Genomic DNA, 15,951 nt, shown 5'->3' with positions numbered 1-15,951 from the left:
ATATTGTGTCCAAATGTGCCCCAATAGTTCAATATTCGACCTCTGTGGTCGTATCAGGCTTCGTTCAGCGAAGCATTCCATTCTCACATCTGATACACTCTAAATGCTTTTAAAAGTGACGGAGATATAAGCCAAAAAACTGCATTTTAGGTGGAGGCGGGGTGGATGGTTTAAGACTAAACACCCCGATTATGATTGTGACAAAGTTCAGTTGAATTCGACCCAGCAGATTCAGAGTAGAACATTATTGGTAAAGTTAACGGACGACGAAGACTAACAACGGACGCATTAAGGCCAGGTGAGCTAAAAAGGGAATGAAGATAATCATATGACTTGCACCTACTGGAACCAGTATAATTAAAAACGATACTCTTTAAACTATTTTATTTCATAGTAATCACATTTTTTATCATATCACATTATGCTTTGTCTCTCACACAAATAGGAAGGGTTCAAAATAAAAGGACTAAATTAAGGTCCTACAAATGCCGAATGAAGCATTGCGTCCATAAATGCACACTGGGATAAAGTTGTTAACATTAACGATTTCAATTTATACATATTACACATCTATCTATTGTCTGAATTCGTGTAACGTGATGACGTGTACATACCACCCTGGTCACGTGCCTCACGTGGTGGTGTCGGCTGCGTTGGATGACGTACAACTCTTACTGGTTGCTGTGGACGACGTTGTCTCGATGAACTTGACCTATTATTACTTCCACGCGATGATTGGTTGCTCTGGCTTGGTGTTCTTTGTTCTGGCTGGGTTGGTTGTTGATTCAATGCTTCAGCCATTTCCGCAGCACTTTCGTTCAAGCGAGACGCGATTCTCATTAGATAAGTAGAAGCAAGTTGTTCACGGTGTTCTCGAAGTTGATCCAAATAATGATCGTCGTTTTCGTCTGTTTGTTGGTCATTTTCAGATCCTTGTAATAAACGGTTTCTGATATTTGAAGAAATATCGTCAGGCAAAATGTGGTCTTCGTCGTTTTGTTCTGTGTCGTTTTCATTATCAGGGCTCTCGTTTTCGTCACAGTCAAGTTCGGGTAAATATAAAGCTGGATTTATACGATGCGAGTCCAAACTGTCTAGTAAGACTAGTTGATGAGCTGGAACCGGGTTCTTTAACGACAGGTCTTCAATAGTTGTAACTTCCCCTAGGCCACTCATTTCTGATAAGAATAAACATTCGTTTGGTGCCTCAAATTTACAAGTAATGAACAGTTCGTCATCGGTTGCTTCGGCAGTACAAGTAAATTCAGTCTCTTTTTCTTTTAGTTGTTGCTGAACTGTGAACAATTGTCTTATGTCATTGTTTGACCTTGCTTTTGTAAACGTATCGTAAAGTTTCTGTAACTGTGATCCCTGGGTACAGATGTCAACAAAACGCGTGTTAATCTTTTGTTTCTGTTCTTGTACACTTTCCCGCAATATTTTAATGAGCGCCTCTTGTCTACGTTCTAGCAATAATCGATATTCTATAAAAGTGTCTTTGATAGTTGATCTTAGCTTTCTTTCCAGTAAGTCTAATTGTTTTGAAGCATTTGCGAGTGAATCTGTTCGCCCTTTCATTTTATCCAGCATGCCTTTATTTTTATCGTTCATTTCATCGAACTCATTACTGTTCTCAGACAACGCCTCCGTGACATCAACAATCACGTGCTCTTGTCCCTCTTTATGGTCAAGTACTGTACAGTCTCTGCAAACGGGTATCAAACATTTCTTACAGAAAAAGTTCAGTGGCTGGTTCTCATGTTTAGTACAAACATTTTGAGATTTTGTAGTTACACGTGACAAAAAGTCCATCATTTGTATAACACGATGGTCTGAGGGTAGAGCACTAATTTCAGTTCGGCTCAGAAAAATTTCTACACGGCATTCTGGGCATTTTAATACACCTTCCAAGTTATCGTCCATCCATGGCACTGTTCTTCTAGAATTCTGATGATGGTGGTCGAAAACGGATTTGAGACATATAAGACAGAAAGTATGATTGCATGGTAGTGATTTCGGAAGTCTGTCTGCTTGGCTATATTTCTCATTACAGATGTGGCACCTTAAGAACTGTTCTTCGAACGCAGCTTCATCTACAATCAAACTTCTCTTTGGGCCATTGTCTGTCTGGTCCTCGCCTGCAGTTGCCATTACTGTATGTATTTTCTACAATAAAAAATAATAGTATCAAATTGACTAGTTTTTATTTTATGATAACATAAACCTAGTCTGAGGTCGCAGGGATATTTAGCTTTATTAAAAATGTTTTGTAATGTGTGATAATTGAATTGCTGTCGAGTTCCTTGTCAAGAATAAAAAATCACCAAAGATATGCCAGTCTGATAATTTGAAAATAAGACTCTCCAGTGGCGCTTGAATCAAAATAGTTGAAAAATCATTTTAAGTATGACCGGTTGAAGAACATATTGATTATAAAAATCTTTTGACCGATTGATAGTCCATCATTCCGGTCATAATGCAAACGAATTTGAGTTCTTTACATAAATATGAAATGAATAATACCAATTCACAAAACCGTAAAAAATGTTTTGGTTCTTGCAAACAAGAATAAATATGAGCAGTTCTTCTGGCAAATCACGGTATTAGAAGTCAGCAACTTTTGTCAGAGGGAGATGACTAGAATTCATTTAACAAATGGTAGAAAAGACAATTGTAATGTAGAATAAACAGAACTTGAATTTTTATATAACTGTCAATTGTCAAAGAATGTACGTTTATCAGACAGCAACCCAACAACATAAATTACTTAACATTTAGAGGTTAGCTTACAGCAATAAACAGGTGTCTTTACACTATGTTTATTTTTTAATGAAACTTTTCACATATCAATGTTTTAGTGATTAAAAATGAATTATTTTTGTATATAATAATTTTGTATACATGCTATTTGTTGAAAAGATTTTTTATTTTATAATAAATGGGATTTTTAAACAAACGTGATCAATACAGCTAGCAAAGATTAAATACAAACGACGACGGAACTTTTGAACAAAGGTGGCATTATGCCAAGTAGATGACAAAAATATATATGGAGTTCACTTCAGGTGCTTCGGGGATATTTTTAAGATCTGATTTGCAGTCAATATGTAGAGAAAAAAACTTATCGCATAATTCTACATTTCTAAAAGTTCAGATAAAACTAATACAATATAAGAATTTTAAAATAAATAGCAACATTTGATATTTCGATTTTTTGCTGTTTTTTCCATTTTCCCTTTCAATCTTTAAACAGATATAATCGCCAGTGACCAGTTTTCCCAATATTCCCTTTTATTTCTTTTCAATAAATAAAATCGTCAGTGAAGTATTAAGAGAGAAAAAAATCTTATACCAAATGACGCATTTAGTATATTTTGTCTTCATCCACGAAAAAACTGCCTGTAAGTTCAAGTTTTAAATAACATTACTTATACATAATCATGATAATTATTACAGTAAATTGATAATTCATCAAGTTGAGGAAAAAAATAAAACGACTTACCTATGGCTATATTTTGAAATGATATACCGAAGTAAACACTGTACCAATAATACCAGTACGTATATTAGTTTTGTATATATATTTTAGCCACGTGACTCATCTTTTAAATCAATGTATGTAAACATTTGAACAAAGACATGAAAGGTTGTGTTGTAAACATTTGGATGTGTATTGGAAACAGGGGGCGTTAACATCCTTGTCATCTTTATGAATATTCATAACTTCGTCATTTTTTCTCTTCCTATTTTTGAATCAGCAACACATTTTCGGCCCCAAATTAATGAAAATATTAGAAAAAATAGTATACATATTTTTTATTTTACAACTTGATTGTGGAAATGGAAGATGCAGCTTTATTTCACCTAAGAAATATGACTGGTCAAATATATCTTACAGGATTTTCGTAATAAGATCTTTTGGTGTTAAATATTCATTAGGTTGACAAATTTACTATCAACAAACACCTGGGCATTACACGCCCCTCTCAGAGTGGAACCACGTATAAAATGAATCTAAGATACTAGCAAATATTTTCAGTTGCGTCATATAAAAATTAAACTAAAATACGTCAAATTTCGTTACGAGTTTTTCTGAATAAGAATAATAATGAAAAGTGTACACGATTCTCTGACTTGTAGAATAAATAACTTAATTCAATTGAATTTGAATTGAAATGTATAAACTAGTAAAGTATAGTATTATTTTGTCAAATCATCGACAGAGTTTTCTACTAAAACAAATAGGACCTTTAGAGAGAAACTGACCTTATATCAAACGATCCTTCTTTGTTTATATATATGCCACCATAGTAAGAATCATTACCAAAACAAGTTTCAACAAGACATTTGTATAATCATATAAATCTTTTACCTGAGTATAAAAATCAATACACACGCATTATGAATAGGTGTATAAGTTAATTTAAACCTAGCTACTTTTTATACATTGAAATTGTAAAAAGCATTGAAAAACAGATATGAATTATAATCGTGAATTTAAGATTTAATCAAAATGATACTGGTTTATTTCGTTTTTCGACGAAAACTCGTTGTAATGGAGAAACGTAAACCAGTAAAATTGATATGTAAAATATTAGAGTGACCTCCCCTTTTAACTGGCTGATATTGAATTAGACTGATCAATATTGAAATTAAAAGATATATATGTTTTTCTTTCGAATTCAAGTATCAAAATGCATCGTTGGAAATTATGTTCCAGTCGAAGATATTTTTTCTTCATCAAAATGGGCTGCATGTCATTCATTTCAGTCTAATAAGTTTTTTTCGTACATGATATTATAATCAGTTCCATATTAGCCTTTATGTCAGTTGCAGTTTATAGATGTCTCGAAAAGCAACACTCGATTTTTAAGTTTTTTTTTTTATTCGTTGATAATAAATTGAATTGCACTTCAATGTACTCGATAATTGAATTAACTTACTTCAATAGCTTACACATTTGATCATATCATTTGAATTGACCCTAAAAGATAAAAAGCCATTTAAATTCATTGACCCGTCATTAAAGCTTACTTCGCCTCAAAGACTCGTAAGAACCTCCAACGAATGATCATTAAACAAAGTACATATTATTATTAGAATAATAGAACTACAAATGGTAAGCGTGAAAGTGTGACAAAGGTCCTCCGTGCAGTTTAAAGACCATTTAAATTAAACTTTTACAATACTGCTTGACATGTTTGTATAGATCATAAAGAACATGGGATTACAGCCTTTGTTTTCAGTTAATCTTGGTATCCATTACACTAAGTAATTCTTTGTGTATTGCATAGTACTAAATAAGACAAAATTTACCGGCGAGACAGACATGTTAGAGAATTTAAATGAGTGACAATGTGATATATGTGACTACTGCCAAGTTCTAACTTGGAACTTTGGTTCAGGGAAAGTTTTGATCACATAAATGAGATAATTTTACACTCTGGGAATGGTTTAACGTGAAATTATAGCAAACTAAAGATATCAAAACGAGGATTCATGCTTGCTGTTCAATACGTTTTCTGTACCACGCAGTGTATATATTAAAACTGTATATACCAGGACGATGGAAGCTGTATCATTTTGAACCTCTACATTTAGAGACAATATGCATAGCAGGAGAACACATCAATATGACGAATGAACCAGTAAGCGTTGATTTTAATCAATTTTAAGTCAATTTTAAGGTCTGTGAAAACACAAGCGATGTCGACTGGAAAAGAAACGCCAGTTCCACCATTCCTTCCTTCCTCCAATGTGATGACCAATGGATACTTTGGAGGGGTTAGTATAGACTCTGCAAACCTTAACTGTGTTCAGGTTGATCATGTGGAGGAAGTTGTCTCTCTTCGAAGGTCAGTTGATCTGGGATACATCACATCAACCACCATAGACAATGAAGATCCAAGGAACAAATATAAAGAGACTGAGGAAGTTATATTACACGAAACAAAGCCAAAGTACAGGGAGATGTCCTCTCAGATGAAAGAGTATAACGTCAATTATAACGGGCTCATTCTTATACCATGGGAGGAATTTGCTGAAAATCCAAGGAAATTAAACGACTTATTTTACTTAGAGAAAAATGGACTTATAACATATGACTCTGACGAAGTAAATGTGTTTTTCCATGCAACAAAAATGAATAAACCAACATTTGGGGATATAAGTGAAAATGGCAAGGCATGGTAAGCTTCTACTCTGCATTACACTTTTTTTTTACTTTTATTTTCCATTTGTGTCATTTATTTGGTAATTTAGATCTTAGAGCTGATATGTACTATTGTCTATAATTTACACTTATTTACCCATTTCATACATGAAGCGGTTCTGTTTATGACTTTTAATCTATCGTTATCCCAGGACAAAGGTACATAACTTTGTACAAAAGGTTAGCTTCATTTTAGGACAACTTGCTTTTCAGAAGAGTTTAACCTTATCAGCAAATAGTAGGAAAACGTATTGGTTGTATAATTCCAAATTGTTGTTTTTGAATTTCATCAGGATTTACCGTGACCCTTCTGATAATCAGATATATTGCTTATGAAATTTTAATCAAGAAAAAATGGTATATTTATGTGATTAAATTGAGCTTTGAACTTTCCTTAGGTATCTGCCAGTTTAGAGGTAAACTGGCACCTCTTGTATAGCTTTTGTCAATTTGTTATGTATTTTGTGCCCAGTACCCTACATGATTAGCCAACCCTTTCAGTACGATCGATGTTTATAGATTGATCTACATTGTTACACTATTGCATTCCTTGATCTAGAGTATGGAGATAAGTAATCGCTATCAAACATGTTAAACTCCACCCAATTATGTGCTTGCTCTCTCTTTGGGTATGTGGCTTGTTGCTATCTGACGTACATACATGTTTTTGGCTTGATGATATTGGCATACATCAGTACGATATCGTTTCTGCTCCTTGTTAGATGTTTTATGGTGACGTACTATTGTTAACATCTTTGTCTTCTGTTGATAGTTGTCTAATTTGTGAGCATACCTACACATTTTCATTTTAACGGTATTATATATTAACTTTTAGCACCCCGTTTTTTCTATTTTTGTATTGTTTTGCCCTATTTCTTTCTATCTTTTTTATTTCTGGGTCCGATTTTCTATTAGATATTTTTGGCATTATTCCCTATTACATAAACCCTATCCAAATTCTCATACAATAGCATTCAGAAATAAAGATAAGGAAATAAAGGAAATAGGGGCCACCGAGGAGGCTTATCTATTTATGGCTTGTATTTATTTTGTTAACATTGACAGACTATAGATTTTTACTAAGAATACGGCGAACATACTGCTCGGATAATGACAATGCAAAAAACATGGTGCTGTTTTTTTAGTTAAACCAATATCAATAAAGGCAACAGTAGTATACCGCTGTTCGAAACTCATAAAATCACTGGACAAACAAAAATCGGGGTATCAAACTAAAACTGAGGGAAACGCAATACATATAAGAGGAGAACAACGACACAACATTAAAATGTAACACACACAGAAACGGACTAAGCATTAGACAAAATCCTATGAGAATTTATAACAAATATAACATCAAAAGCAAATACAAATTATATACTCCGATAATCGTCAACATTATTATATTTTAGGGTTGTGAACGTAGAGAAGATAAAGGACCTAGAACAAGTAAGAGTGTGGTTGATAGAAAGGGTGTCAGTGTTTGGTGTGACTCTAGTCAGGAAAACTTCACGCTTCGGCAAGTCCGATAGAGGTATATAATAAACGTTAAGCATAATCTAAAATATTTTTTTATTAGTTCATCCCCCCCCCCCCCCAACTTCCTATGGGCACCTTACATTCAGAGTTATTCGTCATTCAAGCGTTGCAAGACATTATATAACATTAACTAATATTGATGTTTGTCTGTAGTTAAATAAAACCGGATATTAGTTACATGAATAATTTCAAAATTTTTGAGAACACCAAGATAGAAGATTTACGTTCGGTAAATTTACATATTGGCAATTTTACTCATATTCTTCAACTCTTTTTCTATAAAAGATATTCTTCAACTTTTTTTCTATAAAAAAATCATAACAAACAAACAAACACAGGTACGATACCAAAAGGGAGAGCAAACCAAACAAAGCCCTCATGAATGCATTTTGTCGTAAATGACTTTTTAGTTTCTCTCGGTGTACATTTGTTTCATTTAGATATTTTTTTATTATACCTAAAATACAGTGATTCCACTGCTCAGCTGGTTCCATCATCAGGTGGATCCCCTCTCCTTGCGATCGACTGTTTCGGCGCTGTCAACGACAATCTCTTTTGGTTGCTCCGACTGAGCTGATCAGGCTCAGTCAGGAACCAGTTAGCTCTACCACTGTTCTTCCTTCTTCCTCCGTACCCATCCAGAAGCTTCCTCTGCCTGTCTTCCAACTTTTCCTACTACGCTTCTTCTAACTGGTCAATTAGTCCCAGGGAATACAAGGCCCTCCAAAAAGTTTTAAAAACAAGGCCTTTACATCCTACCTCAACTGCAAAGTACTATGTCCTCCAATTCTTTTCTTGGATGTCTGTTACCAATTCCTGGTACTTCGCTAGCTTTCTCTCATTGGCTTCTTTATTCTCATGGCACTGTAAGCTCTAAACGTATGACCTGATTGCTGATTCTAGACCACAACACAATGTCTGGTCGGAGGGTTGTTGTTAAAACCTCTATTGGGAATGGTCTTTCCCCAAACGTCTGCTTGCCATTATAACACAGCAAACATAAGAGTACGATACAAAATGAGAACCGAAAACACCAATCAGGCTTCAAAGGTACATTTTAACCATCTATTAGTTTGAAATGCATCGAATAACACCTTTCATCATTTATAGTGCCTAATTGTTTATGCACAATGATTATATTTTCGTTCAACACGTTTTAAGGTCCAATGGGAGTTGAGAGAATTCAGATATTATCTTATTGATATTTTCAGCTCCTTGCCTGGTGATGCTAGATCCTACCATGGGTCATGGAGATTCTATCCATGCTTCAATAATGAGATGTATAAATGTTATGCAAGAAGGCAAAAAGTTTTGTCTCGAGGTATACCAAATAAACGTTTTCAGTTTCATGAATTTGTGTTAGTTTACCGATACTTTAGTTTTGTTGATATGCAATTTATATTAAAAAATATCTTGATTTGATTATCGTATGTATACATCTTTAAAAACCTTTTTCCTCATATTTTGTTTTTGTTTACAATAAATGTGCTTTATTCATGTTCTTTAATCTAATCCGTGATAATATTTGAAATAATGTAGATAGACATTAAATGACACACATAAATAAAATAAAATAAAATAAACCTAAAGAATAAGCCATTATATGATTTTTATGAGAATATGCTTTATTCATCAATTAGATTAATTTTAATGGATGTGTTGAGCGATGGTGTCGCCGAATCACCATGACGAAGTGTGAGGCTGTTGGTGCTAAATTGGTCATTACAAATGGCGAGGAACAGGCCGACTTCACAGACGCAGAAAACATCATCTGTTGTATAGTCTGTCTACCTATCTGGTCAATACAGACCGGTATCTATAAGGTATGTTCCAGTCGCACAAAGCAGCACATAGTCATTATAGAACAGTACGGACCGTTCATGGTTTTTTTTGGATTCCTCTTTTTTTATTTTTTTTATTTTGACCATTGTCCTAAAAGAATAGTATTTTTTTTTAAGTTAGCTAGACAATTGGATTTTATATTGTTCTTGAATTTTTATGAAGAACCTAATTTTAAACATTGAATCTATATAATCAGACATGTTCCGTAATGCAGATTGGAATGTTGTAGATAATACTAACTAAGCTCCAAAATGAATGACTATGGCAGAGGAATTTGACATGCAATATTTCAACTAAAGACAACAATTTTGTAAGAATTTGGTTCAGGGATCATGACACCTGTATAAAGGTCAAGAATATCTACTGCCTATACATTTACACATTTGCCAATGAAAATAGGCTTACTTATGTCCGGGTACTACTTCCTCACGAGATGTCAAGATACTAATTCTCAAATGTTTGTAGCAATAAAACCATACCGTAGTATATACAGACAATACAAATATATATATACAGACAATACAACTATATATATACAGACAATTTAGCGGCAGTAAATAAAATTGATTGAAGCCTACCAACTTCGACGAAAACTGGGGTCGTTATCACATGTTCTTGCTCTGCTTGAAAAAAATCAGTAGGATTTTTTTTGAGGTGAAAAGTCGGAGAGTTGCACGATATTTAGAAATACATCGGAGTTTTATTTCTTTTTTTGTGACACCTCATTTCTATCTTTATATTTCTATCTTTCAAGTTTTGTGCAGTTTAATACCGCTCTGACAATGTAATATATTACTTCATTTGAAATGTTCTGCTTGTTGAAAATACGTGAACATCATTGACTAGAAAAGAGAGATTAACTAATAGAAAATGACATTACGCTATAGCGTACGTGCGGTGTTCTATACTTGTCAATCAAGTTAAAGAATGACACGATGTACATATACATGTATACATTATTGTGGTTTCCGAATGTTAAGCTCAGCGAAAAATGTTTGAGACTCCCGTTTAAAATATTTATACTTTTACGTTTAAAATAATTAAATTGACTGCTTTCTTTCAAATTTAGATTCACAGACATACACAGTACACAGATTTAGAATTGAAATTTGACGCCGAGGAACTATTTCTGCATGGGACACTGGGTGGTGTCAAAAACCAAAGAGCTAAGTTGTTTAGAGGTATAGTTTTGTAATTCTTGAAATAGGCAAAACATTATGCTGTTTAATAAAAGACAATTACATGAACTGTATATCTTCAGTTTGCTTTTTCTACATTTTTCCGTTCATATAATTTATTGGCTGAAATATAGAAATGTTAATAATCAGTGATATTGTTTGCCTTAAATTAATGGAGGATACATGCTTTCTCCCCTTGAGAAGAATCCCAATTTAAAAAAATGGCTTTAAATTTTTCCCAAAAAGACAACTTTTTTTTCCCAAGCAGTGCAGTCTCAGTACTTTTGTGCATGAATACAAACTGAAAAACACTCATTTAAACAATTTTCTTGTCTAAAATGACTATATATGCACATTTGAGGGTCTATTTATGTATCATCACTTACAAAATGGAGTCTTATTTTAAAGCAGGGTTTGACTCTTGAAAATGGGTCTGTAAATTAAAGTTTCAGTCAAATTCATGGTTTATGTTTTTTCCCAATTTGATGAAAATGACGCATATTTTCCCAACAAAAAAAGGGTAGAGGTAGTTTTGAAAAAAAGCCAACAATATCACTGATCTTAACTTCTATTTGTTTAAAGCAAATGTTAACAAGACATACAAGATCGAACCACACGATATTCATATTTTCTCATCGGTAGCTACCTTAACAGCAATAGCATGATAAACGAAGAACCGACAATCATCAACGATACAATGCAATTCCGTAAACATCATTTATTCATCAACTGCAGAAAATATTGTGTTTGCAAGCGTAGAAATTTACATGTCACTATTAACTAAGATTTTGTGTGAAAACAAATGCAAGAGTTGGACTTCGAGGTTAAGTGGAGTAAATGCATTATTTTAAATAAAAAAGCCAAACATTATAATTTATTGTAAAATAAACCATTGAAAATAGGACCAGACACAAGTTTTGCAACTTAGAACATGTTCTCCATTACATACAAATAATAAAAGCTGAACGAAATAAAATTAGAATAAAATTACATCATATACAATACAACATTGATGAATCTAGTATATCCCTTTTTTGTCCTAGTATTAAAATTTGGAAAATTTGTTTTCTTTAAGATTACCAGAAAGAAATATTCCGAACCAAACCCATGGAAGAGGCAGGTGAAGAGTTTCAAGTTCATACCAATGTGGATAGACACGGAAGTAATAAGTATATCTCCGTGAAGAAAGCTATTAAGAGCGGCAATAGAGACCAGAACCATTCATATATAGAACACGAAACGACAGACATAAGTGATCTATTAACTAAAGATAATGAACAAATGAAAGAAAAATTCAATAAACACCAGACTAGCCATAAGTATGACCAAAATAAACATGAACGAAACTCGCTTCAGTCAACAGATGAAGATAAGAATGATAGCAATGCGGTTCAGCCGAATATCTTTGTAACCAATACAGAAAGCAATAACTTAGAGCTAAGCCGTCTTAATCTTCGTGAAAACACTAATTCCTCCGATTCTTCGGGATTTGGAGGCGATTCAAAAGGTCAAAATAAAATTAAATCTATCATGGAAATAGAGTCGTGCACCATGAGAAAAGAGTTATCTCCCATCCCATCAGCGAGAACCGTCAATAGTGACATTATGATAATAACACAGTCAAATGAAGAGGACAACGGAGACGGCAGTGAAATTGATCTCAGAACGTTTTTGCAAACAGAGTTAGTTCCACATGAAAAAACAAAAAAGAAAAGTAAAAAGCATAAAAGAGGTTCAAAACCTCCCAAGTCCCCTTCAAAAAAACAAAAAAATAAAAGTGGAGTTGATAACAACGCATATGACCCTGAAAGCGAAAATAAGTTTCGCCGAGTGCTGCCATCCAAACGTCGAAGTCTTGAAAGTATTGACACATTGGAATCAACCGAAACTTTTGACAAAGGAAGTAGTATGGATTCATTTCCCATCGGAAGTCTTGATTCACTTCCAATAGGAAGTCATGATTCTCTAGATACCATATTGAACGACCAGGGATCAGTGGACAATCAACCATCAGATAACGAAGTAATGTCATTAAAAGCTGACTTCGATGGGGAATTATTTATTCCATCTGGAGATGAAGGTAATACTTCAAGTGGTGACAGAGTTTTCCAGATCAACGACAAATTAAATATAAATGACAAGAGCACAGAGGAAGAGGAAGCAGCGATAAACGGCCCGATAAAGAATCATGTGGTGCTTCAGGATGATATATCCTGTGATGACCTTGAACTGTCAGATTTTGATATAGATGATGAAAAGAAACCCGATGATAATGTAGACACGAACCAGAACATTCCCGAAAAAAGTCATAACAGACCAAAACAAAATAACATACGTGGTTCTGCTCCTTATAGATCTAACAGACAAAAATATATAGGAATGAATACTTCTGTTAAAAATGAGCGCCATCAGTCAATAAAGTCTTAATAAAATAAAAGTTTTTATTTGTGCAATAATTTGTATTGATGGATTGATTGTGTTTAACGTTGTTTATCACTATGATCATCTGACAAATCGCCCATCATCTTTCTTATCGGATCTGTTCGTTATTATTCATTCCTTCTATTATCACACGACTCGCATGCGTGTCAACATTCATGATTGTTATAGGATGTTAATGATCTTTATAATAGACAACTTGTAGAAGTTCTGATAAATCCTGCTTTTTCGAAATTATGGACCGTTATTTAAGCTTTTGCAAATTAAGATTTGAGTTTTTGCAAAATTAAGAATTTCAAATGTATTGAAATAAAAATTGGATAAAAAGAGATTTGGGGGTACCTCAATGAGTCAGCAACGCAACAACAACAGAAAAAAGAAACCGCAGCTGCTGGTCTGCATTCGAAGAAGTTGTTACTAGTATATAGAAACGTTAAAGCCATTCAAATCGACCTTGTGCAATGAGCACAATTTCATGAAGTTTGTATAAAGGGTTTCAATATGGAAAAAGAATGTAAAAAACGCTATCGTCTTGTTTTAGTTATAAGTGAGCCCATTGATATTTGTCTCTTAGAAAGTAGAGACGCAATGGTTTGAAAAACAACAATTACATTAAAACTCACCGACAAGTAAAAGTTTATTTATTCTTCAAGTGTAATTATACAAATGGAACGAACCTCTATATTTGAGATGACTTGGCTTATGTATTCATCTTTATCCTTGTTGTAAAAGGGTTTCTGATATAATACACGCAACACTATCATTAGCATTTGGAACTACAATATAAATACACATATATCAAACTGAGACATGTCCATACATTAGACAATGTTAGAAGGAACCAAACAAAAAATTACAACCAAAGAAAGAAAATGCTGGCATATAAACATATATACATCTTTTAAGACAGTTTCAAAAAGCGTTTCTCCTTACTTTTTAAAGGAACAATTGTTTTCATGTCCTTCTATAGGAAGTATATATATATGAGTAATATTTAAAAAAAAATGAAAAATGAAATCACCCAGTGGCGGATCAGGAACTTTTTGTAAGGGGCCCGCTGACTGATCTCAGGGGCCCGTTCAAGTCATGCTTCAGTCATCCCCTATATAATCAACCAATATTTCTCACGAAAGGGGGCCGGGCCCCCTGGATCCGCCTATGTCACCAAAATTAATGTCCCTTTATAGGGAAATGAGGATCGGAAACAAGAAAAAGACAAAGACGAACATGAACTGGATTTCAATTAATATTTTACTTTATATAAATGTACATTTAAAGATAATTATATATCTAATCTGTACACGGTTTCTCAAAAAAGAATCGAAGTAAACTGTGTTAAATTATATGGCGGTTGACAGCGGCAAATACTTCTCTAAGAAACTGAATTAAATGATTCAAATGAAGTACTGATATGATAGCATATATATTTCTGTTGAACTAATTGAGATTTGCAGGAATTTTTATATTAGCATACTTCTTTGAACTTATCCAAAAGAGTTTCTACAAGGGTCCTTTACATGCAAAATGAACAACATTTTCAGAACAAAAGTCTTACCATTTTTCTTCCCTTACTTTTAAAATTTTGCATAGTCAAAGGTGTATTCTTATTCCTTGGGTTCATATTTTGTCCAGACCTCTGCGTGTTGCATACACAACTTTCATTTCAAGCTCTTTATCCTTGCGTGTAAAAGTAGTATATTGTTGTGAATCTGATGATATGGGTCCCTCAAAGAAAACAGGTATTTTGTTCTTACTCATTTCAAACAAATGCAGTAAATAAACTTATCAAAGATACCAAGACTACATTTAGTATATACGCCAGACGCGCATTTCGCCTACAAAAGACTCATCAGTGACGCTCGAATCCAAAAAAGTTAAAAAGGTCAAATAAAGTACGAAGCCTTCTGTGCTTTTGGATGGTACAATAAATGAACTATGACAGTCGAAGAACGCACTTTATTCTTTCGGTTCAATAATTTCTATTATAAATTAAATATACATAAATACAGTCAAGTTTTCAATGGTCTCTTTTATAATTTACGTTACTTCAACAAAGAAATAGCATATCTAGAAATAATCATGAGCAGCATACACACCTCATCATTGTGGACTTGGCTAAAACGTTCCATCCTCAAATATATCACTTTACCAACTTTATACTATTCTATTCTACCATATAGTGACCGACTTCAACAAATTGAAGATTATGTCACAGGAGGAAACTTACAACAAGACATAGATTGAAAAATGTACAATTTATAGAAAAAATACGAAAAATAAAAAAAATTAAAAAATGTGTATAATAAAGTAAGATGTTGTAATTGAGTAAATATTGATGCTTTGAAATTGAAGATTTGAAAGTGTCTACTGAAGTGCAATTTACAATGTTATCTGGTAGTTTGTTCCAGTCGGTAATACTTCTTGGGAAATATGATCCTTTTCTGTACTGTGTTTTGCAGGATGGAATCTGAAAGCTGTTCGAGTTATAATGTCTTGTTTGTCTTTTTTGTAGAATTAATTTAGTAGTTTTAGAAATTGCAACCTTTTCGTGTTCAATTTTGTAACGCATTCATTACCAATCTGGAGTCTTTTCTTCTGTTAGAGACTGCGCCATTCCTGAAGATGTTGTAACATGTTACCAACGCTTGAGGTGTTTCTGTATTTGTTGGTAAGAAAACGTGCAGCCCTCCTTTGAACTTTTTCAATGTTATCTATATATATATGTCTTGTTGTAAGTATGGA

At 33.5% G+C, this 15,951-nt stretch overlaps 2 protein-coding genes across 4 annotated transcripts; one reads left to right on the top strand and one right to left on the bottom strand.

Moving 5' to 3' along the window:
* Positions 1-369: 369 nt before the first annotated feature.
* LOC134695620 (tripartite motif-containing protein 59-like) lies at positions 370-4,480 on the bottom strand. 3 transcript variants are annotated; one of them, XM_063556921.1, is made up of 2 exons: positions 4,373-4,480; positions 370-2,166 (listed from the first exon to the last, which is right to left on the bottom strand). In XM_063556921.1, exon 2 carries the CDS (start codon positions 2,149-2,151, stop codon positions 571-573), a length of 1,581 nt encoding a protein of 526 aa, XP_063412991.1. In that variant the 5' UTR covers positions 2,152-2,166; positions 4,373-4,480; the 3' UTR covers positions 370-570. The 3 variants fall into 3 exon arrangements, with proteins under 3 accessions (XP_063412991.1, XP_063412989.1, XP_063412990.1); XM_063556919.1 differs by lacking the exon at positions 4,373-4,480 and adding an exon at positions 4,267-4,366; XM_063556920.1 differs by lacking the exon at positions 4,373-4,480 and adding an exon at positions 3,503-3,671.
* Positions 4,481-5,177: 697 nt separating this feature from the next.
* On the top strand, positions 5,178-13,197 carry LOC134696960 (uncharacterized). The gene is made up of 6 exons (XM_063558928.1): positions 5,178-6,188; positions 7,624-7,745; positions 8,962-9,071; positions 9,391-9,573; positions 10,662-10,773; positions 11,846-13,197. The coding sequence occupies exons 1-6, from the start codon at positions 5,707-5,709 to the stop codon at positions 13,195-13,197; spliced, it is 2,361 nt and encodes a 786-aa protein (XP_063414998.1). The 5' UTR covers positions 5,178-5,706.
* Positions 13,198-15,951: the final 2,754 nt, after the last annotated feature.

The sequence above is a fragment of the Mytilus trossulus genome, chromosome 14, assembly GCF_036588685.1.
Source record: "Mytilus trossulus isolate FHL-02 chromosome 14, PNRI_Mtr1.1.1.hap1, whole genome shotgun sequence".
Taxonomy (NCBI): domain Eukaryota; kingdom Metazoa; phylum Mollusca; class Bivalvia; order Mytilida; family Mytilidae; genus Mytilus; species Mytilus trossulus.
This window is presented reverse-complemented; position numbering and strand designations above follow the sequence as displayed.